The sequence below is a fragment of the Malaclemys terrapin genome, chromosome 1 (genome assembly GCF_027887155.1).
Source record: "Malaclemys terrapin pileata isolate rMalTer1 chromosome 1, rMalTer1.hap1, whole genome shotgun sequence".
In the NCBI taxonomy this organism is placed as follows: domain Eukaryota; kingdom Metazoa; phylum Chordata; order Testudines; family Emydidae; genus Malaclemys; species Malaclemys terrapin.
This window is the reverse complement of record NC_071505.1, coordinates 118517496-118538073: the sequence shown is the minus strand read 5'-3', so window position 1 is coordinate 118538073 and position 20578 is coordinate 118517496. Positions and strand designations below refer to the sequence as shown.

Below are 20578 nucleotides of genomic sequence, written 5' to 3'. Positions count from 1 at the left end.
AGTACAGGCTTGATTATCTGAATATGATAAAAGACACTAAGTAAATGTGGATAAGCAGAGAGTTTTATAATTGAGGGACCTTTCAATATAATTAATAGAGACTAATTTACATGAAAGGATACATGATTTCATTTTGGATAATAAGGAGGTTCAGATAGCTAAGATTTGGGAAAATTAAGGTCATGCTGTATTGCTTTAACCCAATTGCCTTAATCAACATATCACATTAACAAAAGCCTCAAGATTTCAAAATTTCTGATGTTCAATAACCAAAAAGGAATTCAGAACTAAACAAACAAAAGGTTTCTGTGAAATGAAGGTAAACTTGGGTCCAAAATTAGTATCATATATCACAACGAGTATACTGGGAAATATGGGAACACAGACTGGTCAGATACATGACTGGGCATGCACCTTCCTATCCATTATGCTGCTATGTTAAGTGTCATACCTCATAATTATGTAACGTAGAGAGAAAAGAAATTATGATCTTCCTATCTATTTAGATACTTGTAACGTCTCAGTCACTGTATTTGTCTTAGGATTTCATATGGCATAACACCCTCTCCTCAACCTAGGTTAGCATGCTGCAGGAGTGTTATCTTTTAGGTCATGCAATCTCCACTTTAGAGAACATAGTGAAAATATGCATTTACGTTCCCAAAATTAACATGGTAAAATGCATCCTATTACCAACAAAACTTTCCATAGAGCAATGTGATCATTTTTAAAAACATTCATACTAAGTCATTTATGCTGTGATGGGCCAAAATTTAACTCATGCTGCACATTTGGATTTTGCAAATGCTTCGTTTCATTCTAGACACATGGAATCATACAAAGTTATACTGAATTTTCCATGTTTCACTCCAATAACATGTTACAAATACATCATCGTGTATCTTCATCATCATCATCTTTACCCCCCAATCATCCCAATAAACCAACACTACAAACCATAGTTATTACCTCATACAAAAGTACAATGTTTTGGCAATGCAGTGTGAATTCCAGAAACATCATGTTTTAAAATGTGTGGCACCTGCAATCCCTCCACCCTCCATAAAATTTGCTTTATAGATGAATACTGAGCAGGCTGCTGAATTTTTAATATTTGCTGCCCTCTTCTACCTTGTAACAGGGGTGCTGGAACAACTTTTATAGTGGGGGTGCTGATGATGGAAACCATGTATTTGGTGTTTGTTACTACTGCTTCAAGCCAGGAGGTGTGGCAACCCCCCAGCACCACTGTCTCGTAATAATTCTGGCCCCAAAAGCCCTACCAAGATCTGGAACAGGATCATGCATCTAACTCATGCTAAGGCCACTGGGGGACATTCCAAAAAACAGAGAGGGAAGTAGTATACAATTTCACTTGAAAACATCAGCTGATAAAATTTCAGGTTGAATGTTTAATATCTGCTTCCACACAGCTTGTACTGTTCTAACTTGGTCACAGAAGCCTGAGCTCATCATGCCAAAAATATGCATTGTGGCCCACTTTAATATACAAATTAAAAATGATATTTACAGGGAAGGGTTCATATAGAAAATGACAGCCCTAAAGGCCCCATTTTAGGGGCCTGCTCCTGCAACAAGCTGAATTCTCCCAATTCCTATAGAATCCAATAGGAGTTGAAGCCATTCAACACCTCTTAGGATTGGTCCCTATTTCTACATGCAGCCCACGAATGTTGATTTGCAGATTTTAGCCTAAACAGTCTCAAGAAATTCATTCTTATTAACCTAGTTGTCTAAGCTATTTCAAGAGAATCCAACACCATAGGATCAGATCTATGGGGTTAACTCTATATACAAGAGAAATTACCTTATTTTTGTCCAGTTACTTATGACTATATATCCCCATAGTCTGAACTGCTTCCCAGTGAGATCCAGTATATGCAAATAGCTTTTTTTAGTCCCACATTGCATATGTCTCATCAGAACAGAGTGAAGTTGAATGCAGGGTAAGCTAAACAAACAGAACTTGACTAAACCCTGTGGACTGCTCCGTCCATGTGTCCAAGTTACTTCCAGACTCACTCCACATGTTCCCCTGGTGTCCCATCCCTACAGGGAACATGGACACTCTGACTCCAGTTCAACTGATCATGATGCATGTTTCCTATTTTTAAAACATTTTAATATAAACATTAAAACAAATAATTCAAGCCCAGATCCGCAGCCCATGTCCCTTTGTCCAGTGGTTGCTAGCTCACAGCTGAGTTAGAGTCTTGTCTTTACCCCGACTCAGCTGGTTACATAGTGTTTCATGATACAGTGTACACAAAGGGCATCACACACATACTGAGACTAAAGCTACTCTCCTGGAATAATTTTAGTCTCACAAGATCACACTTCAAAATGCTCCATATGTCCAGTTTGGTTATTTCTCCTTTGAAAAAGCTTACAAATGCAGTATTTTAATGTAATCATATTTTATCTAAAAACAACTATCTGAAGTTCTCGGTGCCAGCAAAAGCAGCAGAAAGAGCCAGTTATGACAACACTTCCATTTTATTTTCTTCCTTTTTCGTGGGCCCACTCCAATCCCCATCCTAGAGTCAATGGGAATCTTTCTACTGGCTTCAATGGCGTTGGATAGGGCCCTGTGATTGTAAATTAATTTAATGCTCATGAAAGGAGACAGAAAATTACAAGCATATCCTCTGTTTATACACAAAATAGCTAATGCAAGGACAGAATAGGTACTGCACGACAACATGCTTCCCCAGGCAGCCCTATCCCTTAATTAAAGGGACCAATTCTAGAAATAAGAGGAAAATCCATTCTCTGGGTCCCTTTGGTTCTTGGCCTCTGTGTTATGACTACCCACCAAGGTACCATATACCTTGGATGTGATCATACAAACACTTGTTCACTGGGAACCAGACCAACACAGCCTCTCATTGCATATAAGCTGTTGGACAGCCATCGAGTAGGAACAATTTTTGGATTCTACTGTCCTGGGTGGTGGTTAAACCAGTCAAATCAGAAAGGCTCAGTTCACCTGCTACCATCCAGTCCCACACTTACCACAACCTCCCATCAGGGTTATTTCCATCTTAAAACAAAAGCAGCTATGGTACCTGCCCACATCCCAAGCAGAAATTCCAATGTATCAGCATGTCTTCCTTCAACTTAGCCTGATAAATGGGCCTATAACTGCAAATTAAGGCTATTTCAGGCACCCACTTCAGTGTTTCATACTACTATGGCATATCAAAGGATTGGGGATGGGGATAGGTTCTCGGATACCTGTCTGTAGGGACTGATAACTGAGATAAACCATTAACAACATTTTATAGCTCCAAATTCCTATGAACACTGAACTTTTGCAATAATCTGATCATTGGAAGGTGTGCATCAAATAGCTTGAGAACTTTTTTTTCCTCATAGGCTTGTGTCACCCACATACACATCCATCTTTTCTTCCTCTTTACAGTGTTGAATATTAGGTCAAACTATTTGAAAATACAGATGCTACATGTACTTTGGTCTGCAGCAGTCAACTAAATTCTGGAGGCTTTCAAAACTGAAGCCAGGGAGGACTTCCTTTAGGCACAAGCAACACAAGTGACTGCTTTGGGCCCTGTGCTTCCAGGGGTTCCCAAAGTCCTATACTAACTCTGTGACTGACCCAATTCCCCCCTCAGGCAATATGACCAGAGGGTCTAGAAACTGACAGATGAATCTCCTCCTCTGGAAGCCTGGGGGCCTGCAATTCATAGGGCTAGTCCTTATCTAAGAATTTGATAATATGCATGCAGCAAAGAGTCTGTGAAAATTAGCTTCTCAACCCTTACTTTAGAGTCATCTGTTCCAGTCTTTACCACAAATAAAAACCCAGCTTGCTAATAGCTAAACTGGTCAAGCCAGGGGACTGGGAGGGGGTGGAGAGGGCAGGGGTGCAACACCGGATAGGCAAGTGAATCCTGCTTTGCCAATCCTCCCCTCTCCCTCTAATGCTCCTCTTAAACTAGCCCTTTAGAGTTAATGGTATGGGTGACACAATGTGGCAGTTTGTTTCAACCAAACATAGCAAGTAACGCATTTAGAAATTTAGTGGTGGAAAGGAAAAAAAAAAAAAAAAAAAGAGAGAGAGAGCTGGGTATTCATTCCTCTTCATTAATGGCATAAGGCAACTAAGGTTTAACAGCATACATCAAATTAAATAGCCTAGGGATCTGTTTTGAAAGTTGCCATTTTAATAAAAGGGAGACAACTGGCAGGTTGTTCAGACTACAGACATTCTCTCTCTCTCGTTCTCCTCCTCCCCTGCCCCCCTTAACCACCGCCACTACCAACTGCCTTCTCAAATGTAACTTGTCCTGCACTCACTTTGGAACTCCATTCAAGCCACACAGTGGACTTGAGGGCTTTACTGAAAGCAAATGGACAATAAATGTAACTATATTACCTAAGGGCAATGGGGTGAGGGGGAGGCAAAGAAAAATGACTACATTGTTGATATTGGTCAAGTAGACTTTCCCCTGTAAAATTTCCAAGAACACTGGGGTTGAATTGGAAGCTTCAGTCATTCACAGTAGATTTTTTAAAAATAGGCTTTCTACCCTACCCCCCATTCCTGAATATAGCATAGCATCTCATTCTTTTCTCAGTCACTTTACTGGAAAACAGATAAGCTGTTATTTCCTGCTCCTGAATAAATACATTTTATTGAAGAATTGTTCTGCCATAAGAGGGTTAAATAATTTCGGCACAGTTGTTGTGGGAAGATGTGGTGGCTGAAGAACTAGCTTTTTTTCTCTCCAATAGAATGATAATGTAACTGGCATCAGAATTTCCTTAAGCTCCATAGGTGTGATGTTCTGAGCTCCACCTGGAGAGGACAACAGTATTTCCCACAAAGACATGGAAATGTTCTTTTTCATCCAATTGTGTGTGTTGGGAGTGGAGAGAGAGACAGAAACAGAGAGACAGAAAACTCTGCAAGCACACGGTTAGGAGTCTATTATTTTAGTATCACTATAACTTTACTACTTTTGGGGCTTATTTCTCACCAACACTAATAGAAAATTATTTAGACATCTGCTGTCTGTGCATTATGCTTGGCCTAAGAATATAAGACGACTTCAGGTTTCCTGTACTACCTGCCTTTTATCCTTAGAAATCCAACTTTATCTTCCTTGCATCATCCCAAAAGGTCTGCACAAAATAAAGGCGCAGGCAAATAAAATGTAATGGTTAATAGCATCACTCTCTCAAAACTGCTTATAGTACTACAGAGGAAATCTTTATAAAATCACAACAAACTAAACAACAATTAGTCATTTTGCTCACTCTCCTGGAAGCTTTGGAGCAAACAATCCTCCCCTGCTTGTTACGGAAAGGTACATTTATTGAGTAGAGCATTTTGCAACATTATGATCTGACACAACCTCAAAACTATGGTAATCAGCAACTCTCTAGATACAGCAGCAAGAACCTTTAGCCTTGTCCAAAGGTGTTAACAATGCAGTACTAATGTGACACAACACTAAATGGATGGCCGAATACAAACAGAGACCACTCTATGTATAGGAACCTGCTTTTTTCCTCTTTTGCTTAAGCCCCGCCCTTTAAAGTACACTCCTAAGGAAAACATTATTGAACCCTTACATTAAAAGTATTAGAAGCAGAAAAGAAACACACTTTGTAAAACATGTTTTGGGATAAAACCAGTAAAGCCAAGGCAGATAATAGATAAACTGCTAGCAAAAGACTGAAAACTTTAAAGATTTTCACTATGTTTATAGCATGTCCTTTTCCTCTAGATTATCTGGTAAGAGTTAAACACGGACTAGTCACCTTTGCCTGAGGTTCAAATTGACACATCTGGGGTATATTGGAAGCTGCAAGTTTTCTGTATGTTTCAATACAGCCTGCTACTGAACATTTTAGACTCTCTCTCCTTCTGAACCTTTAGACAGATGAACTGGGTCAAAATGACTGTATTGCATGTCTATAATTTATGCCTGAAGAAGAACTCTGTGTAAATTTGAAAGCTTGTCTCTCTCACCAACAGAATTTGGTCCAATAAAAGATGTTACCTCATCCACCTTGTCTCTATAATTTATGCCATCAGTTTTGTTTTCTCTCATTGCACCAGTAAAGAAAAAGGGCTGTCCTGATTTAAAGCTGTAAATTCAATTCAAATGGGAAAGTGTTAAATCCAGAAGTGCCTTTGGTCCATTAACTTCCATGTTGATTTGACACGCTCTGTAGTGCTTGGGCAACAGACTCTGCTAGACAACCTATTCCTAAGCAAACAGTGTTTTGTGTCATAAACCATCTGGGGTGCCAGTTATAAGGGCTACTCATCTAGAGTCAGCTGATATACTTGGAAATTTTGAGGTACAGAACTCAAACTTTTCTTCATTACAAAACCCCTTTTGCTAAACTAAGGAGATTGCCACCAAAGGAATGATGGAAGGAACAAAATTTTGGCTGAGGTAGTTGTTTTCATTATTCAGCTGAAGAAAACCATTGGATATACAAGCTTTCAAAAAATCTATGGTTTTTCTAAGGTACCAATAAAAGTGATACCATTCATAACCTGGACAGTGCTCCCTTTCAGATAGACTCTATAGTTGCAAAGCTAAGTGCCAAGCAGATGGCTGAAATCTGTTTTGTATAAAAAGTGAAAAAGTGTGAGTGTGTGTGTGTGTGTGTGTGTGTGTGTGTGTGTTAAACTGCACTCTTTGTATTCATATTCAGGCCTAAGTTTTAGCCCTCAAAATACTGGCACTGAGGCAATCATTAGCAGCATTTTAGACAACTGGCAACTAAGGTATTCACTGTTTTCCACAAAATGTTCAGCTAATATCTCCCAGAAGTATAATTAAGACAAAAGATCATCTTCTTAAATTGGTATCAGTGCTTTGGATGGCCTTTCAATAGACTGTGTATGCGAAAAGCAATTTTATTAATTTTTTTAAAATAATGCTCTTACTTTTATTCTATTCTATTTTTCTTTTCTTTTTTCTTTCTTAAAAAAAAAAAAAAAAAAAAAAAACAACCAACAACAGCTGCCCTTATATCGGTTTCCATATCAGCCTCCATCACAACATATTGATAGCAACATAATTTATCTCCACAGTCAGTCATTGCAGTAACAGTGTCAATAGGGAGTTGGGTAACCTACATTAATAACAAAACTTTGCCTGTCTTGTTTTATAAACTCATTATAAAATAATATCTTTTATTTAACCTCCCCAGCTATTTATAGATGTTTAGATCAATTCTGTGGGTCTGGAGAAGTTTGGTTTCGTTACTAGAGCAGCGGACCATTCAAGAATTAGTTCCTGAGTCTGCCATTCATATACTGTGTAACTTTGGGCACGTCATTTATCCTACAGGTGTCTCAGTTAACTCATTAATAAAATGGCTTGTTTATTATTATAAATCACAACAACAATATAGTGAAAGGAACAGTGGGGGTTCTGGCCTGAGACAGAGGCTCCTAGGCTTCACCACAACACAAATAAATAATAATCCTTATACAGTGCTTAGCACAATGGGGCATTTAGACACTACTAGAATACAAATATAACATTATTATTAACACTCTTGTTATCAGTATTATCATCATCACCTTCTATCTGAGGCACACAGCTGTTTGTGAAGCTTAAGAAGCTAATATTTCTAAAGCACTTTGAGATTGGCAGATGGTAGTTCCTATAGAAATGTCTCACAATGTTGGTGGAATCCTGGCTTCATTGAAGTCAATGGGAGTTTTGCCACTGACTTCAGCGGGGCCAGAATTTCACCTGTGATCTTTGATAAGTCACTTTATCATTCCACCTTGTTTTACCCATCTCTAAAATGGGTGCAGTAATGCAGGCCTGGCTTGGAGGAGTGATAAGAGGCTTAGTTAACTAAGGCCTGTATTTTCAGAAGTAACCAGTGATTATGGATGCCCAAGGGGCCAAAACACTCAAAATGAATGATCACTTTGGAAAATGTCGGGCTTACTGGCCCTATCCTACAATGAGCTTTGCATGGGTGGATCCTTGGAACATCACAGAATCTGTTATTATTATAATCATTTATCTTGCAAGGAGACCCTCTTATAGAGCTTCTTAAACAAGACAGCTCACTCACCCAGGAATAACATTTAGAAGCTAAACTGCTCAAATCCAAAGACTCTGGAGTTTGTACCCACTATTTTCAACTGTATTTTGTGAGAGAATGATACAGCACATAGATTAAAGCCAAATCTACCACCATCGTTCATTGATCCAGTCCTATATTGCAGTGTATTCCTGCAAATTATTGCCACTGGAAATGCAAATTATTGAAAGAGAGGTTATGGAAAACTTCTTACCTGGTAAGAAAACAACTCCTCCCTTTTAATAAGCTTCTGTCACATCCTTCACTTTGGGTCTTTGTCACACATTTTAAAAAGCAGATATCAAATATTTGATGGGTGAGAACCACAATATATTTTGTACCCTGTAACGTGGTTTCTGCTTTTAAGTTACTTCGTTTGCTCACAGTGGCTGCTTATATTGCTGCCTTTGGAACGTTATTCCTCACATTAATTACAATCTGTGTAAAGAATATTTTTCCTGTAGTCCTCCAGTGTCTGGTCCTAAGGTTGTAAAACGTATGACAGCTCTTGTACCTATGGCTGGAGAGCCTAATTGTTCTCCAAGATGAGCAAGGCCCTTACTTGGCTGTAAGTTACATATACACTCTTAATTTACTGCTTAAACACTGCATGTTCTGCTACCTATATTCAGTTCTCAAAACTTGCCTGCAGGTAGAGAATTATTTTTGACACATGCTCAGAAAATTGGAGATGTTAGAGATGGTATTTTTCCCCTCTATCAAAGTAGTTGAAAGAATATCTAAAGCTGTAAATATTCTTGGAGACTTAATGTTATTAATTATATTCCAAAGCCCCTGTTTTACATATTTAAGTAATTTAAATATTATATTTCATCTTGCTAGAATGAGACCTTTAGAAACAGTAATTGGACTGCTAGAAATCTATAATTTGCAGTTCTCAGGATCTTAAGAAGGGGGAGAATGGTTTTAAGGTTAAAGCAGAGGACTAGCAGGCAGTATCGCTGGCCTCTTTCCCCAGATGTGCCAATAACTTTGCAACTTCATTCCTCAGTTTCCCCATGTGTAGGCTGGGGATAACAGTGATATTTTATTGCTAGACATCATGGAAGTCTTGAGAATTAATTCATTAATGTTTCGAGTTCCTAAAATGAAAGGCACTATACAAGATCTATTATCCACAATAAATCAGTGTCTATAGCTATACTATCTTTTTTAAAGGCTGGGAAGACAAAGTTTAATCAACCCCCCCTACGTAACTGTAGGTTGAGGAAATAGATCTACAAATGTATATGCATGCCCTACTGTACCTTCACAAACATGCATTTGTGCCTGCCAAACAGTCATTCACAGACACAAATCTGCATTTTTGCAAGTACACAGGTGAACATATAACCAGTGTATAGATTCTCTATGTGAATTCCACAATATGACTTTAAGGCTGAATTCTCATTCACGATCCATATCATGGATCCCTTATCTACACTATGATTCTGTCTCATGCAAAAGACATTGACATTAGTAAAAGTTCTGAGCACTCAGTATGATCTTCAGGGTACAGTCCTTAGTGGGGCTCTGATCCATGAGTGCTATTGCAACACAAACAAATAATAAACAACAACAATAATACAAGCGCAGAGTGTGCATGAGAGATTTATAGGGCATATCTAAGAGCAGTGTTTTGCCCTTTAGTTTGTATGGCATCTTATGCAAAACACTTTATTCCAAAAGGCTTTATAGAGCTACCTAATATAATTACAACGTTAGAAAAACAATTGCATAAAAGGAGAGAAATTAAGAGGCAGAGGCAAGGGAGAGGAGTCTTCCACCAAACTACATTGAGCCAGATTCTGATCTGAGTTAAAAAAAAAGAATTAACTCCAGAGTCACGTGGGTGTATCAGTTCTGGCCAGTGTTCTTTGCAAGATATAGTCCAGAAATATCCAGGTAAATATCCAAAACCTGAGAACAAAAGACAAACCAAACACTGAACCTGAAAAAAAAGCTCCCTCTGAATTTCAAGGCCAGAAGCTCAGATATTTTTAAAAGAAGTGCTAAAGGAACCTATTTGGCTGCATGCAAGTGTAGCTAAAGGAGAATTTACCAGGTGAATGATGTTAAATATTTTAACATGTTTTATTTAGTGTATCGTGTTTGGGTTTTAATGTTTCACACCAGGAGCGGAATAAGCATGTACCATGTAAAGACAATCCAGCAAAATTACACCAGTTTGTAACAGAAGTGCCAAACCTGGAAGGCCCCCCAGCTCTATCAAATCCACTAAGAGTACTTGTGCCCCACAGAGTCCCTGAGTGTGTAATTAAAATGTAGGGGAGAAAATACCACAAGTACAAACTTTACAAAAGTTTTTAGAAAAAAATATTTCCAGTTTTTTTTTTTAAGTGAATTTAATGAAACTGCCAGGTTGACAGCTCTGAAAAACAGAAGTCTTCTCTGTAGCCGCAGGACAAATAAAGCATGGGCAGTGCTAATGCAAGCCAAGCTTCCCCCAACACAACTCCGCCAAAGTGCCTCAAGCCTGACATAGTCAGACCACCTCTAAAGGTGAGAGGGCACTTTAAGCTCTGTGCCCATTCATTACATGGACCCTCTGTTGAGATAGTGAATACCCTAAAATGGACATTAATCTAACACACTATGGATTTTATTTATTTATTTATTTAAAATGTTGGCCTTTCACACTGTGATGCATTTTGCCACATCACATCCAGCCACAGCCGTCTTTTTTTAGGTTACTCTAGGGTAAATGGAACATAAACCTAATGCAACCAAGGAACTTGACCTATCAAAGTAATATATAATACACACACACACACACACACCGGTTTTAATCTTGCCTTCATATTTTCACCACAGTTACTTTTAAAAACATAGTTATCTCCCGAAGACCTTCAAACAATGAAATAGGAGAGCTTGTAGAAAAGTGTCATTGGTTTACAGCCAGCAACTTCTCTTTATACTGTTGCTCTTACTCTATCTATTGTGCGGGCACTGGCAAGTAGCCCTAGTTGCTATTAGCCAGATTATTTTTATCCATGCAGTATGAAAAATCCTGTGCAGTTGATGAATGAACTATGGTACAGTAGTTTACTCTCATCTTCTTAACTCCGAGAAACTGATGCATGTATGTACTCAGCACCAAAGAGACAATGAGAATGAAAAATCCTACAGGTTCTCCTTTACATTTCCTAGTTAGAAAGTATACTAGATATAGACAACAATCTTAACTATGCAAATACATACATACATGCACATGCAAACTTTATCACCACTAATAAGGAACTCTGATTCTTCTGACAAGAAAACCAAATATCTATTCACTATGCTTATTTTTTACTCAAAAGCATTTCAGTTCAAGGCATGAAGAATGGAAAAAAATATTTAGTAATAAGTCTTAAATATAAACACAAAATAATTAGCACCGGGGTAGCATTTTATGATATCTTTAGAATAAATAGCATCACTTAAACCACACAGACACCCACTTGCTAGAAAACCAAGAAAATAAATAAAATCAATATGAACTTTCAGGAAACGCAAAAGCAGAAGTACATTACCAACTAAGAGTGTAATTATTATAGATATCAATGAGCATTTGTTCCTTTTAAAAAAAATTAACACAGAGAATCTGGAATCCTGCAGATCAATTTTTTAAAATGTTTTTATTTAAATTTAGCATATCAAGCTTTTTATGCACAAACGGATTAATAAATATTTCCTAATTAATCCTCACAATATACTTTTAAGGGAAGCAAGTCCAATGCCGATTTCAAACTTCTAAAATGAGCCATGAAACTCTCTATATTAATTGTAATTCTGTCATGTTTTACAAATATAAAATAATGACATCACCTTGCAGAAAATTAATAGCTCTCAGGCAAAGTGACAAAACGTCATGATGTCCAAAAATGTCACATATGCCAAAAACTAAAGCAAAGAGGAAAATGTTGACAAGTTTCTCAAAAAATAAACAAAAAACCCATCACAAAAACCAAACCAAACAAAAAACCACAACACACCTGGGCAACTCCACTGAAGTACAGATTAAGATTCTAACAGTCAGAACTCAATTCAGGTCCTTTTTTTTTTTAAACCCACCAACCTTCAGAAATATATACTTTTTATATTAATTACCACTTTCTACATCAGAATTCCATTCAGACCTTACATTATTTTAATATACAAAGGTCCCTGGAAGCAGCTCTCACCAAAATTCTTCAAAATCTTGTCTAAATTTGGTGTCTCTCTCAACAACTAGTATGTGTAGAACTTCACACTGTCAAGAGGACATATGGGCTCAGGAGCAACTTTTAGTGACTCTTGCTTCTCGGGCTGACAGAGGCTGCGATCAATGCAGAGGTGACAAACTCAGTATCTTCAGTGGAGGGTGCAGTGCACACTGTTCTCAAGTACCCCCCTAGCGGCTGGCTGAAAGTAGGTATTGCATGATCTCCAGAGGAAATGTGAGAGGTATTAAACTTATACTATGACAAGCTACTCTGTAGAGTACGGGGGGGGAGATAAAACGTGTAGGAATATGCATCTTAAAAAATTGTAGCCCTGAATGAAAGGGTGGGTGAAAAATCCATAATCTCCCACTTCAACCAGTAACTTTGTCAGATATATCTATGAAATGGTGACAAAGACTCACTGATATAAGCTCATGTCAGGTATGGTGCTCAAGATACCTAGCAACGGTTTATCACCCAAACCAGAAAGTTAAAGTAACAAACATATCTTTTTTTTTTTTTTTTTTTTTTAAATGTTGTAGAGGGGGAAAGGTTTTCATATTCCTTAATCTAATGATCTGACTGGAGTTTGTTTTCTTTCTAATTCAATTTTAACTTTTCTATATTTAAGAAATTAACAGGAGTTTATATGGTGTTTCAGTGACACACCAGATAAAAGATCTAAAAAATTTTTTTTAAATCCCTGCTTCTATATATGCTGCTTGTTAAATGAAATCCTTATAATCCTCAGAGAAGTACTACCATTATTGACTAATTGCTGTGAACTCTTCTTTTCAATTGATTATGGTATTAGGTATTCACAGGCACTGCATAGTTGTACTGTGTACAGGTAAAACATGGCAACATAGTTTCTTTCTCCTTCCACTTATCGGTTAATTATGTTTAAATCATGACTGAACAATAAATGATTAAAAAAAAAGCGAAGAAAATGTAAGTCTCATTTTTGCAACTTAGTTCTGAAAGCGGAGATATTTGACATGCATATAGGTAAGTGCCCTACACAACATTGTAAACAGATTGCTTAAAAATATATATAGTAAGAAGAGCATGCAAAGAAATTGAGGTTTTACCTGTGGATGATATTTTTTTTCTTAAAAATATATTTGTGTATGTATCATTTATATAAATATAATTATATCTAACAGAAATATATGTCTATCCTACCAAACAGCATTGTGGCTAAGTAATACAACACGTTATCATTACGCCTCTCATGTGATATAGCTATGGATGCTAGTTAAAGGCTCCCTAAGAAATAGTAAATACTTCATATGCTTATTGTATTTAAGGTCTCTGGATAACAAGAAGAAGAAAAACATTTCTTATCACATATAAAGGTACCAATAAAACACTCTATGCACATAAGCATCGCAACATGCTTGGTGGTGGTGGGGTGTGGGTGTGTGCGTGTGCATTAAGTAACTCTTTGAATACAGATGAGGAGCCAGCCACCCAGAATCCGGTAATGCCAAACTCTTGAGCCAAAAAATACAACAGTATGAACTGTTCAATTTGATGCGTCGCTTGTCAGTCCCTCATATGTAGATCTGCATTCTAAGCGTAGTTGGTTATTCAAACAACTTGTAAATTATTGAGATGTTAATTAAAGTCTATAATCAGTTACAGTCAACTTCTTCCCCATAAAGCATAAGCACAACAAATGAAATCAGTAAAGAACATTAATGAACATTCTGGAAATGTATTATTCCTTTAGTCCTATCACAGAAATATAAAAACAATCAAATTTTATTTGCGCAAAAATAGTTATCTGAAACTTTTCACTTGAGTTCAATTATTCATCTACTCCCAGACCCTTACACCTAAATAAACAAACAGGAAAATCATTTTTTGAAAACAATTCAGTGGAACATAAGTGACATCCAGTTCAATATTGGTAAAATCTCAAACTTTTTTTTTTTAAATCAAAGCATAACATTCTTTTTATTTCTACAGGTAGATTTTATGAGAATGAGACATCATTCTGGGTTGTTTTTGTTTGTTTGTTTTTTACAAAAACTCTCAGCACAAATAGTAAGGTGAAGACTTTTAGTGTAACTTTGGTTCAGAAAAGCACTTATGAAAAATATACAAAGTTTCCATTTAGGAAAATGATTTCTCCATTTAACAGTGTTGGTACGACCCCAAAATAAATTCAGTGGGAGTCTGAAATGTCTCTTGCAGCATAGCAACTAAGTGTTTTCTCCCCTCAGCAGCGACTTACTTTTACACCCTTGAGCCCTTCCCTTTCTACAAACTGTCTATCTACTCATGTAATTTCTAGAGCAAGCACCCTTTTATCCTCTCTCTACCTTTTATCTTCCTTTCTTCCTTAGGAAATATTAACTTACCCTTCCTTCTTCAACAAACACCACACACTTCTTTACCTTGAATCTACAAAAAGACGTCACTCTGTCATGATGCCTAGTTTAGCCACTCTCAAAGGCTACAGAAAAATGTAAATATGCAGTATTTAACATTGATTTAAGAATATCATACACTAGGACATTGTTAAGAGGTTACTTTATTTTACCTTTACTAGATTTTATTAGGACATTAAAACTTTATGCTGGGCATTTTTGAGCTCTTAATCATTCTGCAAATTTCAGTACTGTTCGTGATGATTCTAGCTACACTTGCTCTATTTCTCAGGGAACTCAAACTTTCTATTGTGGGTTTACCTTCTGTTTTCAACAAACTTTATGTAATTTTAAAAAATCAAGGCTATTCTTCTGAATAATTTGATGTGGATTCTAAGTGCCACAGGTGCACCAAAAAGTACATCCCAGCAGTCATTTACTCTCTAATAAGTACACAGATTCCAGTTATAAATTTCTCCATACATTTTTTCTGCAAGCATTCTCCTCCTCAGTTTGCGCTTTCTGATGGTCCTTTCGATTATACAATGGAACCTCCACAAATAAAAATAAAGAGGTGCAAGGAACTTCTCAGTAGAAATCAAAAATCCTAACACTTAAGGAACGATTTATAAATTGTACGTGCTAATTTACAAAACCTAGTGCATGTTACTACTGCTGCTGAATTAATTAATGCTTGTTTATTTGCCTGACACTGTGGACCATTTTCATTCCTGGTGTGTATCAGAAATGTCCATGATAAACAAGAGAAGTCTCCTTCGTTCTAACCCCTCGATTCATTAGAAAGTTGGGGTGACACTTTAAAGTTTCTAAACTGCTTATAGTTACTAGGATACAATGAAACATGAACAATTCTCCTTAGGGCAATGATGACAGCAAAAGAAGAATAACTCTTCTGCAGTACATATACACTCTGAGAACTAAACAGCAAACAGCTCTACATGCTGAATCTTTACCTCCTTGTAATCTATTACACAATCAGTTTTATAGGGGCTTGTGCACGTTAGTAACAAAACTGAAGCTGACCATGTGGATGTGACAGGTGGGACCCCAGAGTGTGGAGAAAACACAAAGTATTGTATTGTTGAGAATATAACTGCTCAAGAAGCAGCCTCCTATATATGGTACATGGATATGCATGTGAATTGTGTGTGCGTGCGTGTGTGTGTACGTATGTTCTTGTGCCTGTCTTTTGATAAATATAAATACACTACATGGACAGTATCTGTTGTGTGCATGTGTGTGTAACTATAGCCAAACGCACATATACAATGTAAACAAATGGTAATGATTAACAGAGATATTGGTTTGTATTACTAATTCCAACTACAGAGGAAAAATGGTAAAAAAAATCATATGTTGCGAGATTTCTTTTATATTGCTTATCTTTATTCCTTGAAACCATCTGCATAGCCAAAAGAATAACAGTGAAGTATTGATTGTTTAACTAGAATTTTTAAAAGAGCAAATCTCTGAGCTCTAAAAACGAAATGTATGCCTTGAGAAAGATTAGGGAGAAATTAGTTTTACTACTATGGAAAAAGTTAGGTTCAAAATGAAGAAAAAAAAAGTCATGTAATGAGAAGTCAAAGGGAAAAAAAAGTCCATCAATAAAAAAATGAAAAGACTATATCTGTTTAATAGACTTACATGTATTCTATTCATCACAAAGTTCAAAGAACAATCTAATAGCTTCCTTACAAATTTCTACCTTGGTGAAGTATTTGGAATACTTTTAACCACTGACTGCGTGTACAAGAGAAATCTGTTTATTGTTATATTAGCTCAGGGTCCATCACTATAAACAGTAATAGTTTCCCAGGTACTCTAGCTAACTTAATATAGTACACATGAGCAAAAACAATCTTTACTCTTCTATCACAATAAGAAGAAACTAAAGAAAAATTTCAGGTATTTTAAATAGAGCTGACAAATGAATTGTATTAAATAAAATCTTTTAAGTAGTTCAACAATTCTAGTGCCGTTTTCTGTAAGGAAGTGTTTTAGTCACAAAAAGAGACAGAAAGTGTTAAAATAGTTCTCGCTTTTTTGAATTTCCTACTTAATTACATATTCTTCTATTTTTATTTTTCTTCTTTATTTTAATCCATTCTTTCCTGTCCTTTCACTGCATGCATATTTTTCTGCCTACTTAAAATGTTTTCATCTTCCTTTCTTTTCTGTGCCTTTTACTATCATATTCAGTAGTTTGAGCGATGAACAGCTTGACTTAGCATATTTTTAACCAGCTGGTCTAGCACCTAGCCTGCATTGCATAGTCAGATACAACCAAATGTTTATACAGAAGGTAGCTTTCATGGAAAAAAAAAAAAAAAAGCCTAAGTAAAATGCATCCTGGCGTTCTTTTGTTTACTAAATGAAAAGTTTGAATTCTTTGTTAAAGGAAAACAAAGGCCTATTTATAATATTTAAAAATTAAGCTGGAGGGGAAGGATATTGGATCTTCAATGGAAGTGTGTACAAATGTATGAGAGGAGGCTTCAAAACACAGTTTAGAAGATGCAGTTTTAAGTGAAATAAGTATTAAGCTCTGGAGATTACAAACCACTGCCAGGGATAGCAAAAAACTTAATTCCAAATATACAAGGCTCCTACTTTAGCAAGAGGGGGGAGGGAAATAAGTCATAAATCAAAATTCTGCTTTTAACACTCAGTGAAAGAGGTGCTGCTAAAACTTAGATTCAAGTTTCCTTTTTTTTTTTAAGATACTTAAAAGCTGATCTATTGACAGAATGTTGTGATGTTAACTTGACTAAAAATAATAACTTCTGTTAGATCAACAAAAGGTCATGTGCTTTACAGAGCGCCTTCCAAAGTTTTAGGGAAGGATCAAATTGGAAGTTAAATCCATGGTTTCACCCATAACCAGACACCTTCTCTATCACCCCAGAAATCACTTCTTGAAGAGAGAGAGAGATGCTAAAAATTAGGGCATTATGCATCAAATATTGCCTCCTATATTTTAGTAGAGTGGCTCAGAGAAGGAGTGTGGAAGAGAGCGAGAGAGAGAGAGAGATCATGATAACGTTCATTAAGATCCCCATTAGGAATCTAACCACCACCAGAAAAGCATCACTGGTGAAGCAGTTTTAAAGGACTTTGCAGATCCCTTCAATCTGGTTCAGGCAACAGCAACAACAACCACCACCACCAAATGATCAGCAAACTGACATGTACTCTGAATTGCAAAGGTAAAGCTTCTCCACCGAGCATTCTTTTGGGGAGCATCTCACCACTGACACAGAGACTGCTGCAAAAAGGGAGAGTTATACTTACACACACACACCCACACCCCACTCACCTTTCAAACTCCTGAGGTAAATCAGGGTCAGTTAGCATGCTGGAAAAGCACAATTTCCCTTTGTCACAGCAGCCACCTATGATCGCCTCCAACTGAACCTGTCAAGTGAGTCCAAACCTTCTAAAACGATTGATTTTCTCTTTTTCTCTGTCTGGCTCTCTCTCTCTCTCTCCCCCACCCCCCTCTCTGAGCTAGGACTCCTTGACCAGTCTCTTAAAGGGGTAGCACACTTAGCAGTAGACACTGTTTATAAAACTCCCCCCACAGCGGAGCAGCATGCTGCGGCTGCAAAGCACTAGACAACCTCAGGGTGCCTGTCCTTTCCTTTTAATTCTGTCCTCCAGTCACCACAAAATGGGAGAAGTCAACTCATTTAACGTCCATAAAAAGAAAAGAAGAAAACCCAAAACCTGTAAACCAGGAGTGAACCCCCGTGCTGAGGCAGATCAGTGGAGAAAGATGATAAAACAAGAGCAGCCTGATTAAACTGAAGCTGTTATCAACTCCCTCGGAGTTGAAATAGGGAAGAAAAGATTAGACACACAAAAATGTAACCAAAGGCATTTGTACTCAAAGAATTTCCATTCCTCTCCCCCCCACCTTTTTTTTTTTTAAAATCTCTCTCCCTCTCCCTCTTTGGGGGGAAAAAAAACAACAAAAAACAATCAGGCATTGTTCTGAGGGAAGAAAAGCAACTTTGACAGATTGAAATATAGCAGAGGCCCCTTCAAGGAAACCTGTAAACAACTTGTCACTCACTCTGTCGGTCTCACTGTTAGCTCTTGCTTGCCACAAAGTGCTGCGAACCGTCCTGGCAACAAAACCAAAGTTTCCTCAGCTCCAAACTCCATCAAACAGCCCTGGTGTGTGAAGGGGGAAAGGTATCCACATGCCAAAACAACACACACACACAGAGCACAAAAACAACAACAAACTTTCAGTCTGTCCTCTGGGTTTTTTTTTTTTTTTTTTTAAACCCTTCTCTCTGAGCAAGTCAAAGGAATCCCTTAGCTGCGGATCTCTTTAATTTCCTCTGCCCAGACAGCCACAGATAACAAGGTGGACAAACTATGGTTTTAGAGAATCTAAGCTGGCTGGCAGAGCACAGCCTTCATAGCAGTTCCAATTATCTAGATAAAAATCTGGCAGACGAGGAAGGTAATCAGGTAATGGACCTTTGACATGAAATGACAGAGGCGCGCGCGCACACACACTTACACATACACACATGCAGAGGCAGTGACTGGCCAGTGCACTGCAGCATCTGGTCAAATAGTAATGCACACGCACACATTCACACACATAGAAGACAGTGTGAATGCTCCACATCATACACACACAGAGACAGAGAGAGGGAGAGGGAGAGAAAGAGAGAGACCAGCTATCCACTCCTACTGGGAGGGTTCATTCTGCACAAAAGGCTACATTACAGAGCCCGCCCCAATAAGGAAGGGGGGGGGGATGGGGGAAGCCTTCTATTGTCGAGAGGGCAGGTCAGTTGATTAGATTTTCTGTGGAGAATTCCACGAGGAAATTCCCTTCAAAGCCGAAGTGATTAACTGGGGGCTATTCTGGAAATGGAGCAGACAATGGCTCAACAGTCTGTACGGCCAATGTCCAGGCTGGCACTGAACTCACTTTAAAAATAAATAAATAAAAAAGCCAGAGTCTCTGTTCTTTTACACACACAGCGTGGTCACACTTAAACCTCTATTCCTTTCTTTCCAGCTTCCCCTCCCAGTTAGGGTTGGTTGGGGTTTTTTGGTTGTTGTTGTTTTTTTTAAATTTTGCAGCTGGCCAACATTAAGGGCCTTTAAAAACCACAAGGTTTTAACCCCACAGCAGTTTGATTAGGTCCATTCCCTTCCTCACTTCCCCCCCATCCCCCACAACAGGCAGACAGTAAGTTTACTTTTTTAGATATACACAAGTGTAGAAACACACACTCACAGGAGATGCTATAAAATGTTCAACCTTTTCCATGTTGATTTTAAAAAAGTAAAAAAAAAAATAACATATCAATTAAAATTCAGCAATATGTCCTTTTAAAATAATGCGGTCTTTTAAATTTTGTGTATATTGTAAAACTGTACACACATGCACACATACAGAGGGTATACACTATGGTGTAGTATCAAGGCTTTATCAGCATGAGTCTGGGATGCGGCTTTAGTCACAAGTAGTAACAAACACTTGTGAGTTACGCATATCTTCCCAAATGAGCATTATGTCACTTGTGGGAGCAAAACACTGGAGCTAAATTTGCAAAGGCACCTTCAGTGTAGTACAGAAAAGAGTTTCAACCAAGACTGTCTCAAATCTGCGTCGTATGTACTGCAGCATTCAGAGCAGTCACATAGAATTTGTCAACTCCTGGCATGAGGTGGATCTAATGGCTCCTCACTATGGGGCAGGGTAAACTGGTTTCCTTGAGTAGCCCCTGGCAGATAATATTTTCCACAGAGGTTCATTCACAATAAACTGACAAATCTAGTTAATATGTTCAAGATTTTTTGTTTGTTTTTTAGTAGCTAACC

General features: G+C 37.6%; 1 protein-coding gene across 9 annotated transcripts in view; it reads right to left on the bottom strand.

Annotated features, from left to right (window-relative positions):
- Window positions 1–20578, bottom strand: part of SOX5 (SRY-box transcription factor 5) — an 822966-nt gene that overhangs the window by 337241 nt on the left and 465147 nt on the right. For 6 of the 9 annotated variants that reach the window (XM_054036525.1, XM_054036554.1, XM_054036539.1 and 3 more), the window contains exon 1: window positions 18801–18981. The exons of 2 other annotated variants lie outside the window; for them this stretch is intronic. In XM_054036525.1, the coding sequence (XP_053892500.1) occupies window positions 18801–18892 (92 nt within the window). In that variant the 5' untranslated portion in view covers window positions 18893–18981. Of the gene's footprint in view, window positions 1–18041; window positions 18122–18800; window positions 18982–20578 lie in introns of those variants that run through there. One more of the 9 variants, XM_054036546.1, reaches the window with a different exon arrangement.